At 42.5% G+C, this 23,435-nt stretch overlaps 1 protein-coding gene across 5 annotated transcripts in view; it reads right to left on the bottom strand.

Annotated features, from left to right (window-relative positions):
- TNRC6B (trinucleotide repeat containing adaptor 6B) overlaps positions 1-23,435 on the bottom strand; it is a 291,478-nt gene that overhangs the window by 63,958 nt on the left and 204,085 nt on the right. For 4 of the 5 annotated variants that reach the window (XM_064368066.1, XM_021668746.2, XM_064368065.1 and 1 more), the window contains 5 exons: positions 23,280-23,367; positions 19,064-19,085; positions 8,420-8,761; positions 3,882-6,230; positions 618-776 (listed from right to left, as the gene is read on the bottom strand). In XM_064368066.1, the coding sequence (XP_064224136.1) occupies positions 618-776; positions 3,882-6,230; positions 8,420-8,761; positions 19,064-19,085; positions 23,280-23,367 (2,960 nt within the window). The remainder of the gene's footprint in view (positions 1-617; positions 777-3,881; positions 6,231-8,419; positions 8,762-19,063; positions 19,086-23,279; positions 23,368-23,435) is intronic. The other variant, XM_064368067.1, reaches the window with a different exon arrangement.

Here is a 23,435-nt window from a genome sequence, read left to right as displayed (position 1 = left end):
CAAACGAGTAGAAATGCAAGTTAGACATGGTGAACACAGTCACTGGGCGAAAAGAGTGACAAATTACAATTCTGTCCCGATACTAAATTTAAAACAAAATCAACAAAATTAACCTATGATTTTTAGTTCATCTTAAACATTTTAAGAAACACCAAGCCAAGCTACAACCATTTGCTATTAACTAATTATTTAACACTAAAGGTCCTGAATCTCATTGAATCAACAGTTTAAAACTAAAGAGCCCTCACCAAAATGTTAGATGCTCAAATTAACAAAGAATCCCAGCCAGGCCCAGTGGCTCACGCCCGTAATCCCAGCACTTTGGGAGGCCAAGGTGGGTGGATCATCTGAGGTCAGGAGCTGGAGACCAGCCTGACCAACATGGTTAAACTCTGTCTCTAATAAATATACAAAAATTAGGTGGGTGTGGTGGCGGGTGCCTATAATCCCAGCTACTTGGGAGGCTGAGGCAGGAGAATCGCTTGAAGCTGGGAAGGGGAGGTTGCAGTTAGCAGAGGTTGCACCACTGCACTCTGGCCTAGGTGACAAGAGTGAAACTCCGTCTCAATTAAAAAAAAAAAGAAGAATCTCTCAAAAATGAAAAGCTTCACACTTACTAGGCTTCATGGCATTGGGAGCGTTGGCGGGCGTGTTCCCCCAGCCTGTGGTCGATGCTCCTGTATCATCCATCTCGCCCCACCCAGGACTGCTTTCATTTGGCTCACCCCAAGCGGAAGTACCATTATCTGGAGCAGGTGGTGTGCTTTTGCTCCAGACTATAAAGAAAGGAAATGTCTCTAAGAATCATTTGTTAAATGAAATGCCAGAATATCCAATGGGGTGAAGGTGGAGGGAACAGGCATGCCTACATTCTGTTGGCAGAAATGTAAACAGATTCAACTTTCATGAGGGGCATTTGACAATGTCATTTTTTAAAAAATCCGATGCACATTAAACTTTTGAACCAGTAACTCCACTGACAGGAGAGTTTTTTTTTTTTTGAAACAGAGTCTTACTCTGTCACCCAGGCTGGAGTACAGTGGCGTGGTCTTGGCTCACTGCAACCTCCACCTCCTGGCTTCAAGAGATTCTCCTGCCTCAGCCTCCCAAGTAGCTGGGATTACAGGTGTGCACCACCATACCCAGCTAATTTTTGTACCTTTTTTTTTTTTTTTTTTAGTAGAGATGGGGTTTCACCATGTTGGTCAGTCTGGCCTCAAACTCCTGACCTCAAGTCAGGATCCACCTGCCTCAGCCTCCCAAAGTGCTGGGATTACAGACATGAGCCACTACACCCAGCCTGCCAGGAAATTACACCACATGTACACTTATAAACATAGATGAAATTACATGTATAACAATACTCACTGCATCACTGATAGAAAAAATTTGGAAGCAACCTAAATGTCCACCACAAGGGGACTGGTGAGACAAACTGTGGGTCACTCATTAAAGAAATACCGTATATGGGCTGGGTGTGGTGGCTCACACCTGTAATCCCAGCACTTTGGGAGGCCAAGACGGATGGATCTCCTGAGGTCAGTTCAAGGCCAGCCTGACCAACATGCCAAAACCACGTCTCTACCAAAATACAAAAATAAGCTGGGCATGGTGGCGAGTGCCTGTAATCCCAGCTATTTGGGAGGCTGAGAAGGAGACTCGCTTGAACCCGGGAGGCGGAGGTTGCAGTGGGCTGAGATTGTGCCACTGCACTCCAGCCTTGGCAACGGAGTGAGACTCCGTCTCAAAAAAAAAAAAAAAACAGAGAGAGAGAAAGAAAAAAGAAATACCGTATATGAAGCAATTAAGCTGCACACTATGTGCTAAAATGGAAAGCTTGTTTAAGTATAATGAGAAAAGCGAGGTGAAGAACAGTATGTAAAGTACAATCCCTTCTCTGTAAAACTTCTGAATGGGACGCAAACTTCTAAGAGATTACCTATGGGAAGAGACTCAAAGGATTAAGATTCCTTTATTGATTATCTTTCACTTTTACAGACAGTTTGAAGGTTTTTGCTATGTGGATATACTTTTTAAAAAAATTTAGCAGGTTTTATTCTGGATGAGGAGTTACTGAGCAATGCTCATTTCCGTCCTCATTGTTTTCAATACTTGAAAAAAGAATGAGTTAAAAGTAATCTTTTTTTTTTTTTAAGAGGGAGTCTCACTCTGTCTGTCACCCAGGCTGGAGTGCAGTGGCCCAATCTCAGCTCACTGCAACCTCCACCTCCAGGGTTCAAGCGATTCTCCTGCTTCAGCCTCCTGAGTAGCTGGGATTATAGGCACATACCACCATGCCAGGCTGATCTTTGTATTTTTAGTAGAGACAGGGTTTCACCATGTTTGTTAAGCTGGTCTCAAACCCCTGACCTTGTGATCCGCCCACCTTGGCCTCCCAAAGTGCTGGGATTACAGGTATGAGCTACCACACCCGGCCAAAAGTAATCATTTTTCTAAGTGGCCACAAATGGATTAGCTGAACGCTAGAGGTGTACGCTGAGAAAACTGATTCTTGGCAGGGCACAGTGGCTCACACCTGTAATCCCAGCACTTTGGAAGGCCAAGGCAGGTGGATCACCTCTTTCACTCTGGCCAACATGGTGAAACCCAGTCTCTATTAAAAATACAAAAATTAGCTGGGCGTGGTGGCAGGTGCCTGTAATCCCAGCTACTCGTGAGGCTGAGGCAAGAGATCACTTGAACTTGGGAGGCGGAGGTTGCAGTAAGCTGAGATAGTGCCACTGCACTCCAGCGTGGGTGACAGAGTGAAATTCTGTCTCAAAAAAAGAAAAAAGAAAAAACAAGTAAACAAAACGCTGATTCTTAAAATTATCATTAATTTTAACTAAAAAAAGACTGAAAGGTGCATCCCCCTTAATTTGTTGAACTATATGCTTTACAGGGACATTCAAGTTGACAATGATAACTAAGAATGGCATTACCATTGCTACTTTTACCAGGTGTGATGTTTCCTATTAAAATAGTGAGGGAAGAAAGTTTAATTCTGGGCAACTGATTATCCTAACAATCTCGTGTTGTTTTTTCTTTTTTTTTGCAACAGGGTCTCACTCTGTCACCCAAGCTGGAGTTGCAGTGGTGCGATCATAACTCCCCAAAGCCTCCATCTCCAGGACTCAGGCGATACTCTCACCTCAGCCTCTCGAGTAGGTGGGACTATAGTGGCATATGCAGCACACTCAACCAATTTTTAAATATATTTTTGTAGAGACTGAAGTCTCTCTAGGTTGCCCAGGTGGTCTCAAACTCCTGGGCTCAAGGGATCCTCCTGGCCCGGTCTCCCACAGTGCTAGGATTACAGGTGTGAGGCACCTCACTAGGCCTGAGATAACAATCTCTTATAGAAAGTACTCCCATTCCAGAAGTAATCATTACAAATCATCTGGAAAGAGACTGAAACCTTCCAAATATCAGCTTTGCTTCAGCATCATGATGGCCTCTGGAAAAACACAGACTACTTCCCTTTGCCGGGGAAACAGAAGCAGAGATATGTCCACAGGGAGAACCAGAATGGAAAGCAGGTCTATTTCTGCTACTACTTTAATTCTTTATTTTAAAATCTAGAACATAGTTTGTTTAGCAAGATATGTCTTTTGGATTCTGCAGACCAATACAATTACAGAAAAATAATTCTGGGGACTAACACAGGGTTGTCGTCTTTTCCCTTTGCCAAGAAAGAACATTAAAATGTACTACCAGCATCTGCCATCACTAGCATTTTATAAAAAGAGGTTCTGTTAGCAACAGAGTAGGAACTGTAGGAAAGCTTCTCAGAACAGAACTAAATTGAGTAAATGCACCTAATAAAAATGCCTCAGATTTATTTTCTTCATCAAAAGCTGCCAGAAAAAGCCATAGCTTACCTGATGCCGATTTACTGGTCATTGGGGTGGGCAGGTTTGGTTCTCGAGGTGCTGGGCCCCCTTGGGAATTCTTATCCCACAGATTCACATTCTTGTAGTTATAACTGTTGGGGTCTCCCCATGCTGAAGTGCCATCATCAATGTCCATTTTCCGACTAATTGACTGTGGGGATGGCTCTTCCCAACCACTGGGTTCCTCATCCTTAGGGGTTGCAGGCTGCGGCCCGCTGCTCCAGCTGGAATTGGAAGGTCGAACACTGCCTGGAGGTGGTGGGGGTGGGCCTCCCCACGAACCAGAAGCCTCTGGTTGTGGTGGCGGTGGCTGCTGTGGCGGCTGCTGCTGTTGGTGTTGTTTATTCCAGGAATTGGGCTGTCGGCCTGTCTCATTCCATGCCGGGGATCTTTTGCAATCCTCCCACCCACCTTTTGAAGCTAGGCTTGCATTGCCACCGTTACCCCAAGTTCCGATTTCATTCTGCCCTCCTTCACCCCACCCAGACACAGGTTTACTTGCAGAACTTTCCCAATTGCTGTTTTTTGCTTGATCTACTTCCTCTCCCCAACCATTCTTTCCAGAGGTCCATCCTTGATTGGGCTGGCGTCCACCTCCCCACCCCTGATCCTTGCTGGGATTCTCATTCCAAGAGGAAGATGTCTTTTCATCAGGTCGTCCTCCTCCCCAATTGGAAGAGTTGTTATTCTTGTAGTCATTCCAGCCTCCGGTGTTCTTGGGGTCTTTCCACTCTGTAGAGGCTGAGAGCTCCCCCCATCCAGACTTCATTTGATTGCTTTGGCTGGGTGCGTCTCCCCAGCCCCCTGAGTTCTTGGTCTGTGTGGCAGCGCTCTCCCACCCCTCAGTTCCTTTGTCAGATTTCCCCTCGGGCCTTGGCACCTCTTCAATGTCCCACACTGTGTCCTGCTTAATTTGAGTTTGGCCCCAGCCGGTGTTTGAGAGCACCCTGGGGTCCAAATCAGTTCGGCTCAAAAGAGTCTGCAAGACAGCCTGACAATCAGGATGTGTGGGCCTGTATGACCGACGGCCAGAGTTATGACTGTCACTACTTCCTGCTTTGTGGTTGCTTCCAGTGCTTTGACCTCCAACTTCACTTCCTGTGGAGCTGGAAGATCTTCCCCAACAGGGAGCCTGGGCATTGCCTTGGTTTTCAGGGAGGGGGTGGCCCTTTTGATTGTCCCATGCTCCAGTGCTAGAATTTGGTTGGTTTGGACCACTCCATTCTCCAATTTTCAACTCATCAGACCCAGTCGGCTGTTTCCATTCTCCCTGAGAGACCCCAGATGTTATTTTGTTCCCTTCACCCCATTTGTTGTCATTAGAGTCCTGGGGGCCAAAGTTCCAGGACCCACCCGTAGACCTGTTATTATTGTCCCAAGAGTCATTTTTTGACCCAGTTGATTTCTGAACAGAAGCTCCTTTCCAGGAGTCCTCTCTCTCTTTTCCATTGTTCCCATTGTTTCCAGAATTGCTTTGTCCAGAGACTGTGTCAGTTCCAGAAGGCCCCCTAGCTGCACCCCAAGATCCAACACTCCCAGTCTTTCGATCTCCAGTGCTTTGTGAAGGGGCGTCAGTGCTCCTGGAGGTGTTCCCCAAGCCCATTCCAAAGGGCATTCCCTTATTCTCCATGGGGTTTGGTGAACTTAAGTTCAAGGAGTTAGTGTTTCCATTTTTTGGTCCATCAGTGTTATGAATTTGAGCCTGTTCTCTGCCAGAGACAACAAAATTAACACCCGCATTTTCCATCTTTGACTGCTGTTCCCTGGATGTCTGACCTACTGTGCTAACCTGTGCACTGGAATTACTATTATCTGTTTCCAATGCCCCTTTCCTAGAAGTTCCTTCTTGGACCAGTGCTGGCCAGGCAGATGGGTTGCTATTTGGGTTAAAGTTGCTGAAGCCAGAGCCAGGTCCAATTCTATCCTGACCACTCACATTCCTCCAATTTCCTAGTCCATTGTTGTTCTCTGTAGTAGAGTTGGAAGATTGAACAGATTTAGCCTTAGGGTCAGATTTCCAGACCCCAAGATTACATTCGTTCCCAGAACTTGCAGACTGGCACTGGCTCCCTTTTCCTTTGTTACTAGTGGTGCTTCCTGGCAGAGTGCTCTTCTCAGAGCCAGGGTTCGAGGCACTGTTGTTATCGGTGGTGTTTTCGGAAGAAGATTCAGTGTCTTTGCTGGCAATACAAGGCCACTCTTCCATGTCAGACCCGTCTACAATCACCTTGTCCCAGATGTGAATTGGGTTGGGGGAGGTGCCGTTGTTGGAGGAGGCTCCCGAGCCCCAAGTGGAATTTGCATAATTTGAAGCAGCAGCACCTCCAAGGGTTGACTCTGAGGAAGAGATCATCTTATTAATCACAGCTTCACATGCATTCATTATCCGTTAATACCTCAAAGGGGCTCTCCTTTGAGCTCTGCCCTTAGGAGAGCTAATCACATGCTAGTTTCTTTCAACCCAGTTGCCTATATCACAACTGTCTTAGTCACCTCTTCTTTTTCATTTGCCTTGTGTTATATTGGCTAAGTCTAACTTCATCTCTCTCAAAGCTACCTCCTTTGCCATTCCTACTGACAGAAAAGTGCTTTCTTGTGTCTTGGGACAACGTAATAGCAATAGCACTGTACCTCCGATCTACTCTAAACACCCCTGGCTGGAGCAATTTTTCTAAAGCACACCTTTGATTATATCACTGCTGTATGGAGAACCTTCAACAGTTCTCTTAGTGCACAAGGATAAAGCTAAACTGCTTGGCCTGGAATTTCATCAACATGCTCCATGACCTGGGACCAACCAACTTTTCCAGTCTTATCTTCTACTACTTCCTTTGTAGATGTCAATATCCATACTACTTGACATTCCACAACTTGTGCCTTCTCACTCTGGCACCGTTCCATGTTGGCACCTACTGTGTTTTCCTCCTGAATTCACACAGTGAAATTTACTCATCCTTCTGGGCCCAATTCAAGTGTCACTTCAGCTATGAAGCTGTTTCCAAGCTTATCACCTGAAAATAATCTTTCCCTGTCTAGAGCCTTCTTGCTCAGTGCTGTGGTACATGTTCACAACTTTCCTTCCCCATGTGAGCATCTTTTAAGTGGAGACCCTAACTTGCTAACGTTAGAATTCCACACAGCAGCCAGCACAATGCTGCTTAGTAAGCATCTGCTGAATGATGAATACCCACTGAGCTGGGTGCCTGGGGTCATGGCAGGAGTACGAATTAGACAGAGTTCACAACCCCAAGGAATTTAATCTGATAAATGAGTCTGGCTCACCATATTATTTTGGTGGCATTTACCATATTTGGTGGGAAAAATATGTTTTTAATGAGATCATTTCTTCTAAATTTATTTTAGCTTCTTTAACCAGGCAGCTTTTAATCAATTTGAAGTTCAAAAAAGAACTATGCAGAGGCACAGAAAAATGAAAAAGCATAGAATCCCAAACTCTTGAGATTTAGGGGCCTCCTTGGTTTTAATAATGTGGACTCTGACTCACACAGAACCCATGTCTCCACCTAGGCGTGGCTACACTCGGCTGCAGAAACTCCGCCCGACAGGACCGCCCCTTCACATGCTTCCTTTTGCAGCTGGTTAGGAGAGGCCAGGAAGGAAAGGGCTTATCTCTGCAGGAAGTCTGTGTCACCACAAGGTTTCTTTCCATCCTTACTCTGCACACAACAAGGTGGTGACTGAATTTTCTAGCAATTCTTTGTTCAAACTCAGAAGTCAAATAAAGCATCCTACTGGTGACAACCATCAATCAATTCATTGTCTTTGCCGATGCTTAATGGTATTCAAGCTCTGAATTTTATTATTGCCTCAAAAGACATTTTAAGCTGAAATCTGTTAGTAAACTTTAAAAGATATTTAGAATTTCTTAGCTGTTAGTTGACTTAGTATTCATCTATTAAAAACACTCAAAACTTCTACTAGAACCCTTTAGCTAAAGATCCCTTATTTCTGTATAGTTTTTAACAAAGCTCAAAATCCAGGGCCCTCAAAAGAAATACTGATTTTAAAAATCTAATGTAAAAACTATAGAATAGTATTATTTTAGAATCCTCCCAAGATTCTATTGCAATGTAACAAATCATTTTCTCTATCCTCCTAGAATTCTGGAAATGTAACACAGACATCTAAAGATTCGCCTCCACACAAGCCCCAGGTCCAATTATAACCTGCACACATATGACAGTGGAACTATGGAGGCTCAAATTTGTAACACTCTTGTCTGAGAAGGAAAAAAAGGCCCCCAAAATAATGAGCAACAGCAGCTACATTAGCCTCTCATGACAAGAGCACACACTTATGGAACACTAAATTCCAAGAATCACCAACACACATCGAATACTAGGATCCCCTCTCATCTTTTGGCTAATCCCAGTGGTTTATACAATTAATGGCTTTCCCAGACGTTATATCAGGCAATGCAAATCAAGCTCACTCTCTCTCTCTCTCTCTCTCTCTCTCTCTCTCTCTCTCAAGCTGCCATGCATTCGATCCACAGGGTGTCTTACCTGGCGCAGTCCCACTCTCACTCTGCAGCAGCGCTCCTGTCACTTGTGCGTTGTTTGGGTTTGCTCCAGGTGCTGTGCAGGGAGGAGGCCCTGCCCCACCCCCGAGGAGCATGCAGGACGGTGGAGGGGGCTGCCCACGTTTTAGTAACACTTTGTGGTCCTGCTGGCAACGGAATCGCGGTGGCACCTCCCGAGGCATGTAGCGGGCGGCGCTTGGCGGTTGTCCGTTCGGCACTGCCACCCTTTTGGCATTGTTGCCACCATTCACTGGTGGCGATGGAGAGCTGCCAATTGGGCTGGCGGCCGTTGGTTGGCTTAAACTTGGTTTCGTCACTTCGGGCACTAAAAGAGAGAGGTTGGGAAACAGTCTTTGAAATACATCAAATACATTTTTCTAAAGATTTTAAAAATAATGTTATTATTTTGTTTAGAGATGGGGTCTTGCCATGTTGACCACTCGGGTCTCGAACTCTTGGGCCCAAGAAATTCTCCCATCTCAGCTTTCCAAAGTGCTAGGATTACAGGAGTGAGCCACTGCACCTGGCCAAGATTATTATTATTTTTTATTTATTTTACTTTATTTATTTTTTTGAGATGGAGTCTTGCACTGTTACCCAGGCTGGAGTGCGGTGGCGCGATCCCCGCTCACTGCAACCTCCACCTCCACCTTCAAGCAATTCTCTTGCCTCAGCCTCCGAAGTAGCTGGGATTACAGGCGCCTGCCACCACACCTGGCTAATTTTTTGTATTTTTAGTAGAGATGGGGTTTCACTATGTTGGCCAGGCTGGTCTTGAACTCCTGACCTCGTGACCTGCCTGCCTTGGCCTCCCAAAGTGCTGGGATTAAAGATGTGAGCCACTGTGCCCAGCCTATTTTTTGTTTTTTTTTGAGATAGGGTCTTGCTGTATAACCCAGGCTGGAGTGCAATGATCTTGGCTCACTGTAACTTCCACCTCCAGGGCTCAAAGGATCCTCCCACCTCAGCCTCCTGAGTAGCTGGGACTTCAGGCATGTACCACCATGCCCAACTTATTTTTTTCCCCCTGTAGAGACAGGGTTTCGCCATGTTTCGTACCTAGGCTGGTCTCGAATTCCTGGACTCAAGAAATCTACCCACCCAGGTCTCACAAAGTGCTGGGATTACAGGCATGAGCCACCATGCCTGGACCCTGGCCAAGATTGTTTTTAAGAAAGCTTACAAGACACCAATTCTAACAAAGTAACTTCTCCTTTTACTCTACTCTCAAGGGACACAGTTTTTCCAAATTCTCCACAATCTCTTCAGTTTATTGAAGGCAGGATGAAGGTGGCGGCTGATCATGGAATACATTCCATTAATCAAGGGGGAGAGGGAAGTGATCATCATTCACTCACCTAAATCAACATTAGAATTAATTCCCTGAAGTGCTGCCTAGAAGAGTTAAACGTCCATGGTAAAGTTCTTGGTAAAAGGTTCAAGCCTCAGTCCAAGGATCCCTTCCCTTCATCCACATTCTTAAGAGATCTACCTCTGAGTAACCTTTCTTGAAGTCCCTGGCCTAGGTGGGCTAAAGTTCTTCCTAAGTGCTCCTGGAACACATCATCCATCTCTCTCTACCACGGAAATTCTCCATTTACAAGTCCTTCTCCCTCACCAGGCCATGACTTCCTGCCATGACTTCCTGAGGGCAAGGACCCATTTTTCATCTTTTCTTTTTTCTTTAGGGCATGGTACAAAGTACACTCGTACAAGAAACTCCAGGCCTGGAAAATCACAAACTCGGCTTGGTTTTGGTTTCTACACCTACCTGGACTCAAAGACTTGCACAGCTCTCTGTGTAAATACTAGAAATGATATAAATATGCTTTTATTAAAAATTTTTTTCCAATTCTTTAAGATAGAAATTACAAAATGTAGATACTTTTTCTATTTACTTTAAACAATTTGATTTTGTTAACCTTAATTTTTAAAATGGCCTATATACAGCAGGGGAATGTGCAGGACAACCGTTAAACCACACCCTGCTGGACCCTCTGGCTCTCCCCCTCGAACCTACAGAGAAGGCTCTCTTAGATCTGCACCTCCCTCGCTGCATGCAGCCAAAAGATCACTACCCTCTCCATAAAAATCTACCTGGCAGGCCAGGTGCGGTGGTTCATGCCTGTAATCCCAGCACTTTGGAAGACTGAGGCAGGCAGATCATTTGAGGTCAGGAGTTTTGAGACCAGCCTGACCAACATGGTGAAACCCTGTCTCTACTAAAAATACAAAAATTAGCCAGGGTGGTGGTGCATGCCTGTAATACCAGCTACTTGGGAGGCTGAGGCAGGAGAATTGCTTGAACCTGGGAGGTGGAGGCTGCAGTGAGCCGAGGTCGCGCCACTGCATGACAGAGTGAGACTCCATCTCAAAAAAAAACCAAAAAACCCAAAACTACCCAGCAAATAAAGGCTGGAAGTCGTACAGAAATAATCAAGCCTGATAGTTCAGATGATTCTGTGGCCCAAATCCCTGCCTCCCTGGGTAACATCAGGGCCAGCTCTGGGGGCAGTACTGCTTTGACTGCTAAAATGATGCTGGGCCAGCACGTCGTTTGTTGAACTGGCTCCTTTATGAGAGAGATACATCATCAGAAATCAGGCGGCCCAATCTATGCCTCTACTGGACAAACATACTGTAGGTGACAGGAGAAAAGAGCAGGTGCCTGCAGCAACTTCTAGGCAACCCCCATGTCTAACCTCAGCCAATCAATGGCAGGACCAGGTCTCCCAGTAAAGGAAGGGGGAGTAGAGATCAGAGGATCCAAAATCTGATGAGCAGAATAAATGTGTGACTTCAGGAAATAAAATTAGTCATTATTTAATATTCATGACCTATAACAACAGATGGATACACAAATAGTAAATGAATGAATGAAGATTATTTAATATTCCTTTACTGTCTGTTTCTGGAGGATTCTATAGCATAGGGCATTTGCAATCCCCCTTTTTCTTATTATGAGTACAAATAAGAAGCTGGCAGGGAGGAACTGGAGAAATTCATCCCAACTGGTTTTTAGGATGGAAAGAGTTATGTTTCTGTAAGGCTGCCCTTCTATAAAAGGTCTAGCATCTTCACTACAAGTTAACCAGGTCTATTACATACTTTAACTCAATCCAGAAAAGAAAAGCAAGACAAGACAGAGAGACCTGCAGGACTGAGGGCTGAATACCAGTTTGACTCACTTTAAAACACTCACAGCACTGTTTCAACTGAAGAAATTTGGTAGGTATCACATATCGTGCAAGATCCTCGCAAAAGTTCCTTAGGGCACTTTCCCACGATCACATCAGAGATAGAATGGATTGTAAGTGATAAAGTCGTTATAAAATAGGAACACACCTCAACCACTTTCCTCCCAAGACAGTGTGCTCTGGCCTAGGAGATTAGTCATTCAAACTCCAGGACATCATGCACAAATAGGTCAAAGTATAAAAAGAAAAAAATCAAAACCTCCAGGACACAGTCAGAAAACGCCCAAGACACCACCTTAGTCACAGCAAACTGTGTTTCAGCATCTGAATGAATTCTTATTCTATTTTTTAAATCACATCTTTCTGAATCTAAGAACTTCAAGCATTTAAATGTCAACCAGAATTGTAGGCACTAATTGGAGAGCAATGCAGCTTTTTAGGCAGGAGGCCTGATCCAAACTGACTCCCAAAGTCTCAAGAAATCAGAATCAGTGTGCATCAACCCATCATCATGGTCCAGAATGTTAGACGATAAAGGGGAAGAGAAGCTATTGTGTGAGTATGTTACTTTTCATGCTGTCTCTTTTCTGAATCTTAATGATTTGCAGGTAGTGCAAGTTTTTCTAAAGATGAGTTGTTCAAAGTAAGGGCACAGTTTATTTTCCAGAGGAAAGGTTTGTGGCTTAAACATGATCTATCTCTGTACTATAGGGAAATAAAAACATTGTGGAAAAAAAGCTGTCTTTCCTATTTTCTAACTTTCATTCATTTACTTCGTCTTCCTTTTCTTTTCTTTTTTTGAGATGGAGTCTTGCTCTGTTGCCCAGGCCAGAGTGCAGTGACGGGATCTCAACTCGCTGCAACCTCTGCCTCCCAGGTTCAAGTGATTCTCCTGCCTCAGCCTCCAGAGTAGCTGGGATCACAGGTGTGCACCACCACGCCTGGCTAATTTTTGTATTTTTAGTAGAGATGGGGTTTTACCATGTTGGCCAGGCTGGTCTTGAACTCCTGACCTCAGGTGATCCGCTCACCTCCACCTCCCAAATTGCTGAAATAAGAGGTGTGAACCACTGTGCCCAGCCTCCATTCATTTACTTTTAAGAAACATTTATGTACTCTAATAATTTAATCTCCTCCCCTTCCTTATCCCATTTATCTTATTCCATTTTTGTATCTCACAGTTTAAACTTCTAATTGCCCTTATTTCTGAAAACTTCAATTAGCTGCTCCTTTTTCAGATAAAAGGACTGTTTAAGAAACTTCTGGACATACATGAGGCCAACAAACATATGAAAAAATGCTCATCATCACTGGTCATTAGAGAAATGCAAATCAAAACTACATTGAGATACCATCTCACGCCAGTTAGAATGGCGATCATTAAAAAATCTGGAGAAAACAAATGCTGGAGAGGATGTGGAGAAATAGGAACACTCTTATGACTGTTGATGGGAGTGTAAATTAGTTCAACCACTGTGGAAAACAGTGTGGCGATTCCTCAAGGACCTAGAAATAGAAATTCCATTTGACCCAGCAATCCCATTACTGGGTATATATCCAAAGGATTATAAATCGTTCTACTATAAGGACACATGCACACGAATGTTCACTGCAGCACAATTTACAATAGCAAAGACCTGGAACCAACCCAAATGCCTATCGATGATAGACTGGACAGGAAAAATGTGGCACATATACACCATGGAATATTACGCAGCCATTAAAAACGAGGAGTTCACGTCCTTTGTAGGGACATGGATGAACCTGGAAACCATCATTCTCAGCAAACTGACACAAGAACACAAAATCAAACACCACATGTTCTCACTCATAGGCGGGTGTTGAACAAGGAGAACACATGGACACAGGGAGGGGAGCACTATACACGGGGGTCTGTTGTGGGGGGACAGCGGGGGGGTGGGGAGTTGGGGAGGGATAGCATGGGGAGAAATGCCAGATATAGGTGAAGGGGAGGGAGGCAGCAAATCACATTGCCACGTATGCACCTATGCAACAACCTTGCATGTTTTTCACATGTACCCCAAAACCTAAAATGCAATAAAAAAAAAAAAAAGAAACTTCTGAACCCGGCAGGGTTCTGAACCCAGCAGCTGCACAGAACTAGTACAAGCTATTATTTCCTTTAACTATCTCAAAGGTATCAAACATAAAAAGTATGACCTAGAAATGTTTTTAAAGTAGTAGTTAAAATACAAATAAGGCCTAGAAAAGATATTCTAGGCTGAGCATTTTAAATCTGATGACACGCAGCGAGTGGTCAATATGTACCGAACAATTTCAGTAACCTCTCAGCACTGTCTCTATTTCTTTACCTTCCACTCCCTCCTCTACACAAAATACACTGGCTTTTGCCCTAAACATCTCCCTGGAAGCTTCCTTCCTCCTAAGTCACTAGTGATCTTTGTTGCCAGTCTAACCAGTCTGCACTGGACCTTTTCTTCGATTTTTCTGCAGCTTCTGACACCACTCATCATTCTCTCCCTCCCGTTTCTGTGAGATGTGCTCCAGCTAGCTCTTCAGCTCTTCCTTTCCTCTTCCTGTGTGGGCTTCTCCCACTCTTGATCGGGGGATCAACAAACTTTCTGTAAAGGGCCAGTAGTAAATATTTTAGGGCTTACTGGCCATATGGTCTTCATCACAACAACTTGATTCTGCAATTGTAGGGCCAAAGCAGCCATAGACAATGTGTAAACAAATGAGTGTGTGGCTGTGCTCCCATAAAACTTTATTTATGGACAGTGATATATGAATTTCCTGTCATTTTCACATGTCATAAAATATTCTCATTTTTTCTCCAATAATTACAAAATGTAAAAAATATTTTTAGCTCATGGGCAGTATAAAAACAGACAGTGAGGCAGAGTGTCCACGGCCATAACGGCAACCCTGGCTTCTGACTGGGGAATGGCAAATGAATGTGGCCATAAATAGTGGCTTAAAAACAACAACAACAAAAATCAATGGGAAGATAGGGCCTGCATCCTTTCCACATTTCAGTTCCTTGAGTGCCAACTCTTCTAGGCTCAGGCTTTAACTGCCACTTACCATCTTTCCCTTCCTCTAAACTTCTTTCCTAGCTCCCAATCCCATGTCTTCACTTTCAAAGAACGAACTTATCACCCAACCACCTGCTCAAGTCAGAAACCTGGTTGTATCTTAGACTTCTCAATGTTCCCCCACCCGTTTAACATATCTAATCAACATTAAGTTAAACTAAAGCCTCTCTCAATTCATTCCTTCCCCTTTACCACCACTGCCCCGCATCAGGTTCAAGTCCTCATTACCTCCTATTTGGACTATTTTCGTGCCAATTAATTGGCGCCGCGTGTGTTCTAATACCTCACATTCATTCATTCTCTTAGAGGCAGCCAGTTCCATCTCTGAACAAGTGGCTCCCCACCGCTGTGTTAGAACACATAGGTGTTTCTACAAGGTGTGAGGGGTGCTGCAAGTAGTTTATCAATTATTTAATGGGGGGGAACCCCTCCAATATTAATAAATGAGAGTCGACTCACTGCACTATGCCTTCTGAAATAGGTTCAAAACAAAGAGTGGTAGCCAATGTCCTGAGATGGCCCGTAACCCCAGGTATGCTGATGGATTAGGTGCTGCTCTCAACTGTCTTCCAATGGTGAAGGACAACACCCAAAAACTCTAACTTTTACTGAGCTAGAAGCTTTTCCCTGTTGGCTTTGATTCCTCATTGGTGCTATCTGAAGAACAAGTTTCACTGAACAAAATATCTGACAGATAATTACCAAGGAATGTTAAGTGACAGGCACTAGAGCCCTTCAAATTTCTGGACAATTACCTGAGGTTCCCAAGCAGGAAAAGCCTTTCCCTGGGAGCTCAAAGACCCCAGGTGTTTAAATCTTCCTGAGTTGACAAATTCCTTGCCCAATCTGGCCCGAACTCCACATGGTGCATGCCACTTGCTCCTGCTTCCTTTCTGTAGTGTGGTGCAGGAAGTGTAAATCCTTTCCTGGATACTATATGTCTATTAACGCAGTGTAAGGTCATCTTAGGCTGATAAACTCTCATTAGAGCCAGCCATCACTCTAATATCTTTTTTTCTTTTTAATTGAGACAAGGTCTTGCTCTGCTGTTCAGGCTGGACTACGGTGGCACAGTTCTGGCTAATTTCAGCCTTGAATTACTGGGCTCAAGCAATCCTCCTGTCTCAGCCTCCCGAGTAGCTGGGATTACAGGCCTGAGCTATGGTGCCTGGTCCCTAACATCTTTTTAACAAGGATAAATTTCTATGTCCAACCTCTTCCATTATATAGTTTATGCAATTGGGCTTTTAAATCCTAAACTGAATCCTAAACTTCATCCCTGTTAAAGCTGAACGATTACATCAATCCCTCAAACTCTTTCAATTCTACTCTAAAATCTAACGAAAGTGGATATTAGCTTCTACCTTAAGTGCTTTCTATTATTTGATACCTGGGTAGCAAGCCAGCTCTAGCTATGTCTTCTCATAACCTCCACTTGAAATCTGTCCTATTCTTCTGAGAATTCTCACTTTCTTTTTTTTTTTTTTTGAGATGGTATCCAGCTCTGTTTCCCAGGCTGGGATCTTGGCTCACTGCAAACTCCGCCTCCAGGGTTCAAGCGAGTCTCCTGCCTCAGCTTCCTGAGTAGCTGGGATTACAGGTGTGTGCCACCAAGCCCAGCTATTTTTTTTTTTTTTTTTTGTATTTTTAGTAGAGACGGGGTTTCACCTTGTTGGTCAGTCTGGTCTCGAACTCCTGCCCTCATGATCCGCCCGCCTCAGCCTCCCAAAGTATTAGGATTACAGGTGTGAACCACCGTGTCTGACTCTCACAATTTTTTTTTTAAATGGTGGAGAATACAGGAAGAATAAATTAATATATTACCACTCTAAAATACATAAAAATCTCACTTCAGTTCTCTACACAACCAGGGACTTGGTACCAACAGTCTTGTCTTTGTGTTTCTAGCATCTACTGCAGAAAGATACGTAGATTCAGAGTGAAGGGGAGGTTGCCTGAGGAAGACACCATCTTTGGGAAGAGGAACATGTTCCCCAGTCATGTTCGGCTGAGGTAAGAGAAGAAGAAGGAGATTTAGACTACCAAGGTTGGATCTCGGGAATAAAGATGAAGATGTGGCTGTAAACCTGGACCCAACACTAGAAAGGTGGGTCTCCCTCTGTTTACAGTCTAATACACCAGAGGAACAACTGGTATTTTTTTTTTTTTTTTTTTTTTTTTTTTGAGACGGAGTTTCGCTCTTGTTACCCAGGCTGGAGTGCAATGGCACAATCTTGGCTCACCGCAACCTCTGCCTCCTGGGTTCAGGCAATTCTCCTGCCTCAGTCTCCTGAGTAGCTGGGATTACAGGCACATGCCACCATGCCCAGCTAATTTTTTGTATTTTTAGTAGAGACGGGGTTTCACCATGTTGACCAGGATGGTCTCGATCTCTTGACCTCGTGATCCACCCACCTCGGCCTCCCAAAGTGCTGGGATTACAGGCGTGAGCCACTGCGCCCGGCCCAAATTTTTTTCTGCAAGAAAAGATGCCTAACAGGTTTTCTGTTCCCCAACATCACTTATCATACAGAGCAGCTCAGTTCTACAGCACAACTAACACTTGACTCTGTAAGCATCAGTCTTGTGGCCAGGCCTAGAAATTCAACCACCACGTTCCAGAAACCAGAGTCTGGACTATCCAGGAAAATGCCAATTTTCTCATCTGTTGTCCCCATAAATCATCAAAAAGTCCTAAAAATATCAATACTTAAGTGCCCAAATCCTTTCCTAGAAAGTATGCTGTACCATTATGGATAACACTATTTCTATGGTAAACTATCATTTATATTTCAAGCAAGTAATTTACAAAGATCCTTCCACAATAAAGCCTACTTCTGGGCTGAAACTGAGGAAATATACAAGGACAGAATGCTATTCTCTGTAACCAATTAATTATAACTAATAATTATGTTTTTTATTTTTTATACATCACTACAAACTCCCAGACTACATTCTCCTTTGAAATGTCTTTTAGTTAGAAATTTATTATAGTAACACCTAATTATCTGAGAATTTATTTTCCACAACTAAATTTCCTAACAGATTAGCACTCTCTTACTACTCTTTCATCGCTGTGTGACAGGCTTTGGCCTGGTAGTCCAATAAAACAAAACAAAACAAAACAATGAAGAAACTAATCATTACAGGGTCTCCCATGAAGCCTTGACCTCTCCATCACCCTTATCATTCTCCAAGTCATCACAGTCACATCTAATTCCCTTCATCCAAGGCAGTGATTCTCAACCAGGGACATGTACTGGGGTCACCTGCAGAGCTTTTCAAAATACATCTGCTAGGGCCATGGCCTGGGACTGTGTATTTTGACAATTTTATGCAAATGATTCTTACGCAATCTAACTGAGAAACACATATTTAGGTGGGCAAGGAAAGGAGCTATTTCGAAGAATTAACTCTCTCATTCTGAAGGGGAAATGAGCAAAAGTGTGACAATCACCAGACAAAACTACATGATCAAAATAAATAGGAGAGCAAGAAGCCAAAATTACATGGACTATTAGGTTGAGAATGACCCGAGGGGCACCTGCTTCAGTTTACACCGAGTCACTATTTTTTAACAGTTAAGCGACTCAAAATGTATTATCATTTAAAAAAGCATATTCCAATTGCTAGCTCAGAAGGCAGAGTAAACATCCTAGGTGCAATATTCCATTACCAGACTCAATGCATGCCATGGGTCAAGATGGTTGACAGACCGTTGCAATTCCCATCTGTAAATTAAAAGCTGGTGTTTGTTTTTTGCTATTATTCTAAAATAAAAGTTTTGAAAAGGTTCAATTCAAAATCATGACCCATATACTTTTTTTTTTTTTTTTTGAGATGGAGTCTCGCTCTGTCGCCTAGGCTGGTGTGCAGTGGCATGATCTCTGCTCACTGCAACCTCCGCCTCCCGGGTTCAAGCAATTCTCATGCCTCAGCCTCCCAAGGAACTGGGATTACAGGCATGAGCCACCACGCCCGGCTAATTTTTTATTTTTAGTAGAGATGAGGTCTCATCAATTTGGCCAGGTAGGTCTAGAACTCCTGACCTCATGTGATGCAGCTTCCCAAAGTGCTGGGATTAAAGGTGTAAACCACTGTGCCCAGACATGACCCATATACTTTTTTAAACAAGGTATTTACTCTTTTGCCTCCTAGAAAATTTAAGGCCAACTAGAAACACTAATACAAGTATTTTCAATTTGTCATGACTGCTCTTCAGTGACTGCAAACAACCCACAGTAATTACTCTACGCTCACTCTCTATTCAGTGGATTGGAGGCTGAGTCAGCAACAGTGTAAAAGCTAAACACAAAAGGTTCTAAATAATTTAAAAAGAAAAAAAAGTCTTACCTTTGGTTTTTTGTTCCGTGACCTGCAAAATAAACAAATAAAAGTAAATGAGATTTGCTTTTTAATTCAGTACTATATTTTCACACTACTTTAATTCTGATAACTCAAGCAATTCAAGCTATCAGACAGATACAGAGGCATAGCTGAAATCCAGAAAAAGGAGCTGGGAGTCAGTTCAGACATCCTTCCAAACACTAGCCTTACGTCCAGTTATAATTTACATGACCACCATTAGGAAAAATAGCAAAATTTAAAAAAAAAAAAAAAAGCATTCCACTCATTATATGATGAGGTCCCTGTACTGAGAATGCTACTTGCATTTTGATAGCTATGACTAGAGAAAAATCACATGAATGTGGCCCAGAAGCTAAATTAGCCATAGACACAAAAAGATTCCCCTAAGAATATGGGCACAAACATTTGATCTCAAATCTAAAAAGTAAAACCTCAGGGTCTCATCAGATATCATAGTCGGAAAGCAGGATTCAAAACCAAGCCTTGTCACTTTCTGGCTATGTGATCCCCAGTTTTCTATTATCTACTGAATGGAGGTAATAATAGTATATATATCCCTGCAAAGGACTGCTGTAAGGATTAAATCAGATATTCTACGCAGTGCTCAATAAATGTTTGCTGTTAGTATCAATGCTTATATAAAATACTATGAAGTATATCAGTAACACTGAAATGTGTAAATTTTGGACAAATCAAGGGTGCTCTGTTAAAAAAAAAAGTATTTCTTTGTATAGTAACTAATACATCTATGGAAATGATTAACCTAGAAGGTTGGACAGGCTGACTATAGTAATGGACTTTAGAGAGTTTGGACATGATAATTAGGAGCCTTATGGAAAATAGCTTCTGATATTTTTAAGAGGGGAAAATAAAAAAGGGTATCTAATTCACAACAACAAAACCACAAAGGTGATACCCAAGCAAAACAAAAAAAGGGTATCTAATTTATAACAACAAAACCACAAAGTAATGCCCAAGCAAAACATCCAAAAGAAACTATGCCGTCTTTCCAATAGTGGTTACGTTAAATTATTGAGATCATGGGTGATTCTGACCCATAATCTTCTAAAGCATTTTTATATTGATTATCTGACCTTTGTAATAAAAATATTCATTCATATAGCAAGGAAGTTTGATAAATTGTAGCTGGTAATCATACTGGATTACATCCATGGGGGTTCACGAAAACACGATCATCTTTCGAAGGGAAGGTCCTATAGCTGACCAGCCCACTTCCCATGGATCCCAGCACACTGAAAGATTCTAAATATGAGTTCAAAGACCTGCCTGTAGAACTTCTTGGTGTGTTTCCTACATTCCTGTGTTAAATGACAAGCTAATTCTATCATAGTCAATTTGTGGAACCCAGTGTCTTAAACGAATAACTGTTACAGAGCTCAATTCTACTGAAAATACTCTTGTATAATTTTTCTGTATCTCCACTTATCCAAGAATGAATGACGTGTGGCCACATACCAATTCCTGAAGGCAATTTAGGTTTAATGCCATTTTAAATATTGCTTAGAATGCCATTCTGAAGATCAGTTATACAGGAAGTCAGTGCCTTCCCACTGTAAGCAACAAACCCAAATAATGTCAGATACGTTTTATAATGTAGGTTCTGTTAAGAGCTGTCCCCCCAGATGGTGAAAAGCTGGATGATCAAAGCATGTGTTCTGCCAACACGAAACAATGCTCCTTTAGCAGCATCAGCCTAAATGAATGTGAACGAAATCCTTCTTTGACACCTCTCTCATGAATGGGTATCTAACAGTTTACTCAGCAATGGCTCTTGGAAGAGCCAACAGCCACAACCATTGAACACTGAAAAAGTTCATGCTTAATTTCTGCATGGAAGTAATTTAGTTTCAGCTTTAAATACATGTCAATTCTTCAAGAAAATTATGTTTCCACTTTCATTCTTGACCATTCACTTATTAAACAATTTCTGAGTGATTATTCTGCACCAGGCACTGCCCTAGTTACTGCCAATACAAATACAAAAAAAACCAAGAAACTTACAGTCGGTCTAACAGTGAAGATGGACACAAAGAGATGATTATAAAGCCCTGGGGAAAGCAGCATGAAAGATGTGGAAGCCCTTAGAAGAGGCACCACAAATATTTGCGGACTGAATGAATGAACGATTGACCACATGACAGACCTCTGGCACGTTCTCTACAATTCTTTGCATCATAGCACATTTTATGGCTCCTAGTTGAGGCGCTGTCTCTACAATAAGGCTGGAAACCACGAAGATAATCACATGGTAAGCTTTGTGCTCTCCTTAAAACTGCTAAATCAGAATTTAATTCTGAAATTATGCAATGGTTCAGTATAATAAAACAAGATCAAAGGCCATGCATCAGCCTGTGTCAGCCTATATCCTGTGTCAAGCTGATCTAGAACATATTTGAGCAAAAATGATAGAATTTTTGCTGTTCATAATTTATCACTTCAAAATTTTATTTACAGTGATTTTCCCCTTTGCCATCACTTCTTAATCGGTTCTTAATGCAGATGCAAGCACACAGGAGAGACTGTCCAGCTATATAAACCACATTCTTTGCATAAATAATCTCATTCACTCTCAAGTACATTCACACTATCTTTATTTTAAATCATTTTTTCTCTGCGGAATCCAAGTAAAGTTTACAGATGCATATTTTATTAATCATTTTAGATATTGATATTTGTAGTTTAAGAAAACACTGCAGCTAATTTTTTTGTATTTTTTTGGTAGAGATGGGGTTTTCATGTTGGCAAGGCTGGTGTCGAACTCCTGGACTCAAATGTTCTGCCTGCCTTGGCCTCCCAAAGTGTTGGGATTACAGGCATGAGCCACGGCACCAAGCAATCTGGCTTCTTTATTCACACTTTTCACTCCAGAATTTTAGGCAATTCTAACAGACTCAGATGAGAAGCAACATATTTGAAGCAGGTACCCTCACAGCATGAAGATGTGATGGAGAATCTACCATTATTAATAGAAACAAATACAATTAAAAGCAGACAAAATCTTAAAGAGCACAGCAGTCTATTACAGGATCAAATAATAATGAATGTTCCTTTTAATTAAGTTATGAAGAAAAGATAAAATTACATTTCATATATTGAACATGGCAGGGACATATGCTATTCAATTCAGAAAATATTTTCAGGATTTTTCTTATGCTGATACTAACACATGATTATTTCAGTAATTCAAAAAACTGAATTATGAGAAATGCTATATCCAATAATGCTGGAAAAACATGTAGTGGCTTGTGTTTGATTGCCTTGACTCTGTTCTAAATCTAGAGTTTCCTCTGGACCTTGTCACAGTTGCTTCCTCCCTAAACTTAGCTTCAATAGCTAGCACCATAGCAGGGACCCTCAAACCTATCCCACAGTAGGTCCTGCTTCCCAAATGCTTCACGCAGTGGTGACAATAACTGGCAGAAAATCACCTTGCCTCCAAAAAAAAGCACCAAAGCAACCCCTGCTGAGCCAGAGCCCAAGTTAAGAGATGCAAAAAGAATGGTAAGGTGCAGGAAGCAGGTAAGATCAGACAAAGGCCAGGGCAGAGGGGCATGCTCTGAAGCAAACGGGGAGGGCAGGTGCATTCTAGCCACTCTGCCTTGGACAACTCTGCCGGACAAACCGCTCACCTGAGACCTTATAGGAGACAGCCATCAGCCCTCTGCCTTATACTTTTAGCATCTCTTCTGTTTTCTCTAAGCAATTCCTCCAAGTCATGCAATGCCTTATCCTCCAAAGCACTACATGGGTTCACTAGATCCTTTCCAACAGGGTTTCTGTATAGAATTCTCCAAAGGTAGACTCATCTAGACAACAGCACGATGGATGAACTGAAAGAACGCTGGAGCAACCTCCAGCCAGTTTTTTAAAGTTATTCTGTAGGCTTGCTTAAGAAAATGTAGATTAAATTAATATACAAATAAGGAAATACAACAAGAGTTGAGAGTCTGAAAACTCTATTGCCTTTCTCAATACTGTTTACTGTTGTTTTCAACAAATCAGCCACAGCATTATCTAACCTCTACTTTATGGTAACAAATGCAGACCTTGAAATATGAAAACTTTTAAGTAAACTAACATCTCAAGTACCATTATTGAGATATTGGGTATTCAAGCCAAGACAGTTTCTTATTCTGGATGCCTAGCAGATAGAAAGATAGACTTAATTAATGAAACTCACCTTCTGAGTGGCTTCTTTTTTCTTTTTATCCTCTTTCTTCCTTTTCTTGTCTTCCATTAACTGTTCTTCCCTTTCTTGCTCCTTCTCTCTGTTAAAGTAACATCATAGCAGAAGGTTATACATCTACAGTCACAACCCATTTCTGTAGCAAAGTAA

This window comes from Aotus nancymaae, unplaced genomic scaffold (genome assembly GCF_030222135.1).
Source record: "Aotus nancymaae isolate 86718 unplaced genomic scaffold, 86718_ANA_hifiasm-v0.15.2.pri h1tg000076l, whole genome shotgun sequence".
In the NCBI taxonomy this organism is placed as follows: domain Eukaryota; kingdom Metazoa; phylum Chordata; class Mammalia; order Primates; family Aotidae; genus Aotus; species Aotus nancymaae.
The sequence above is the reverse complement of the archived record's forward strand: the minus strand, read 5'-3'. Positions and strand labels throughout refer to the sequence as shown.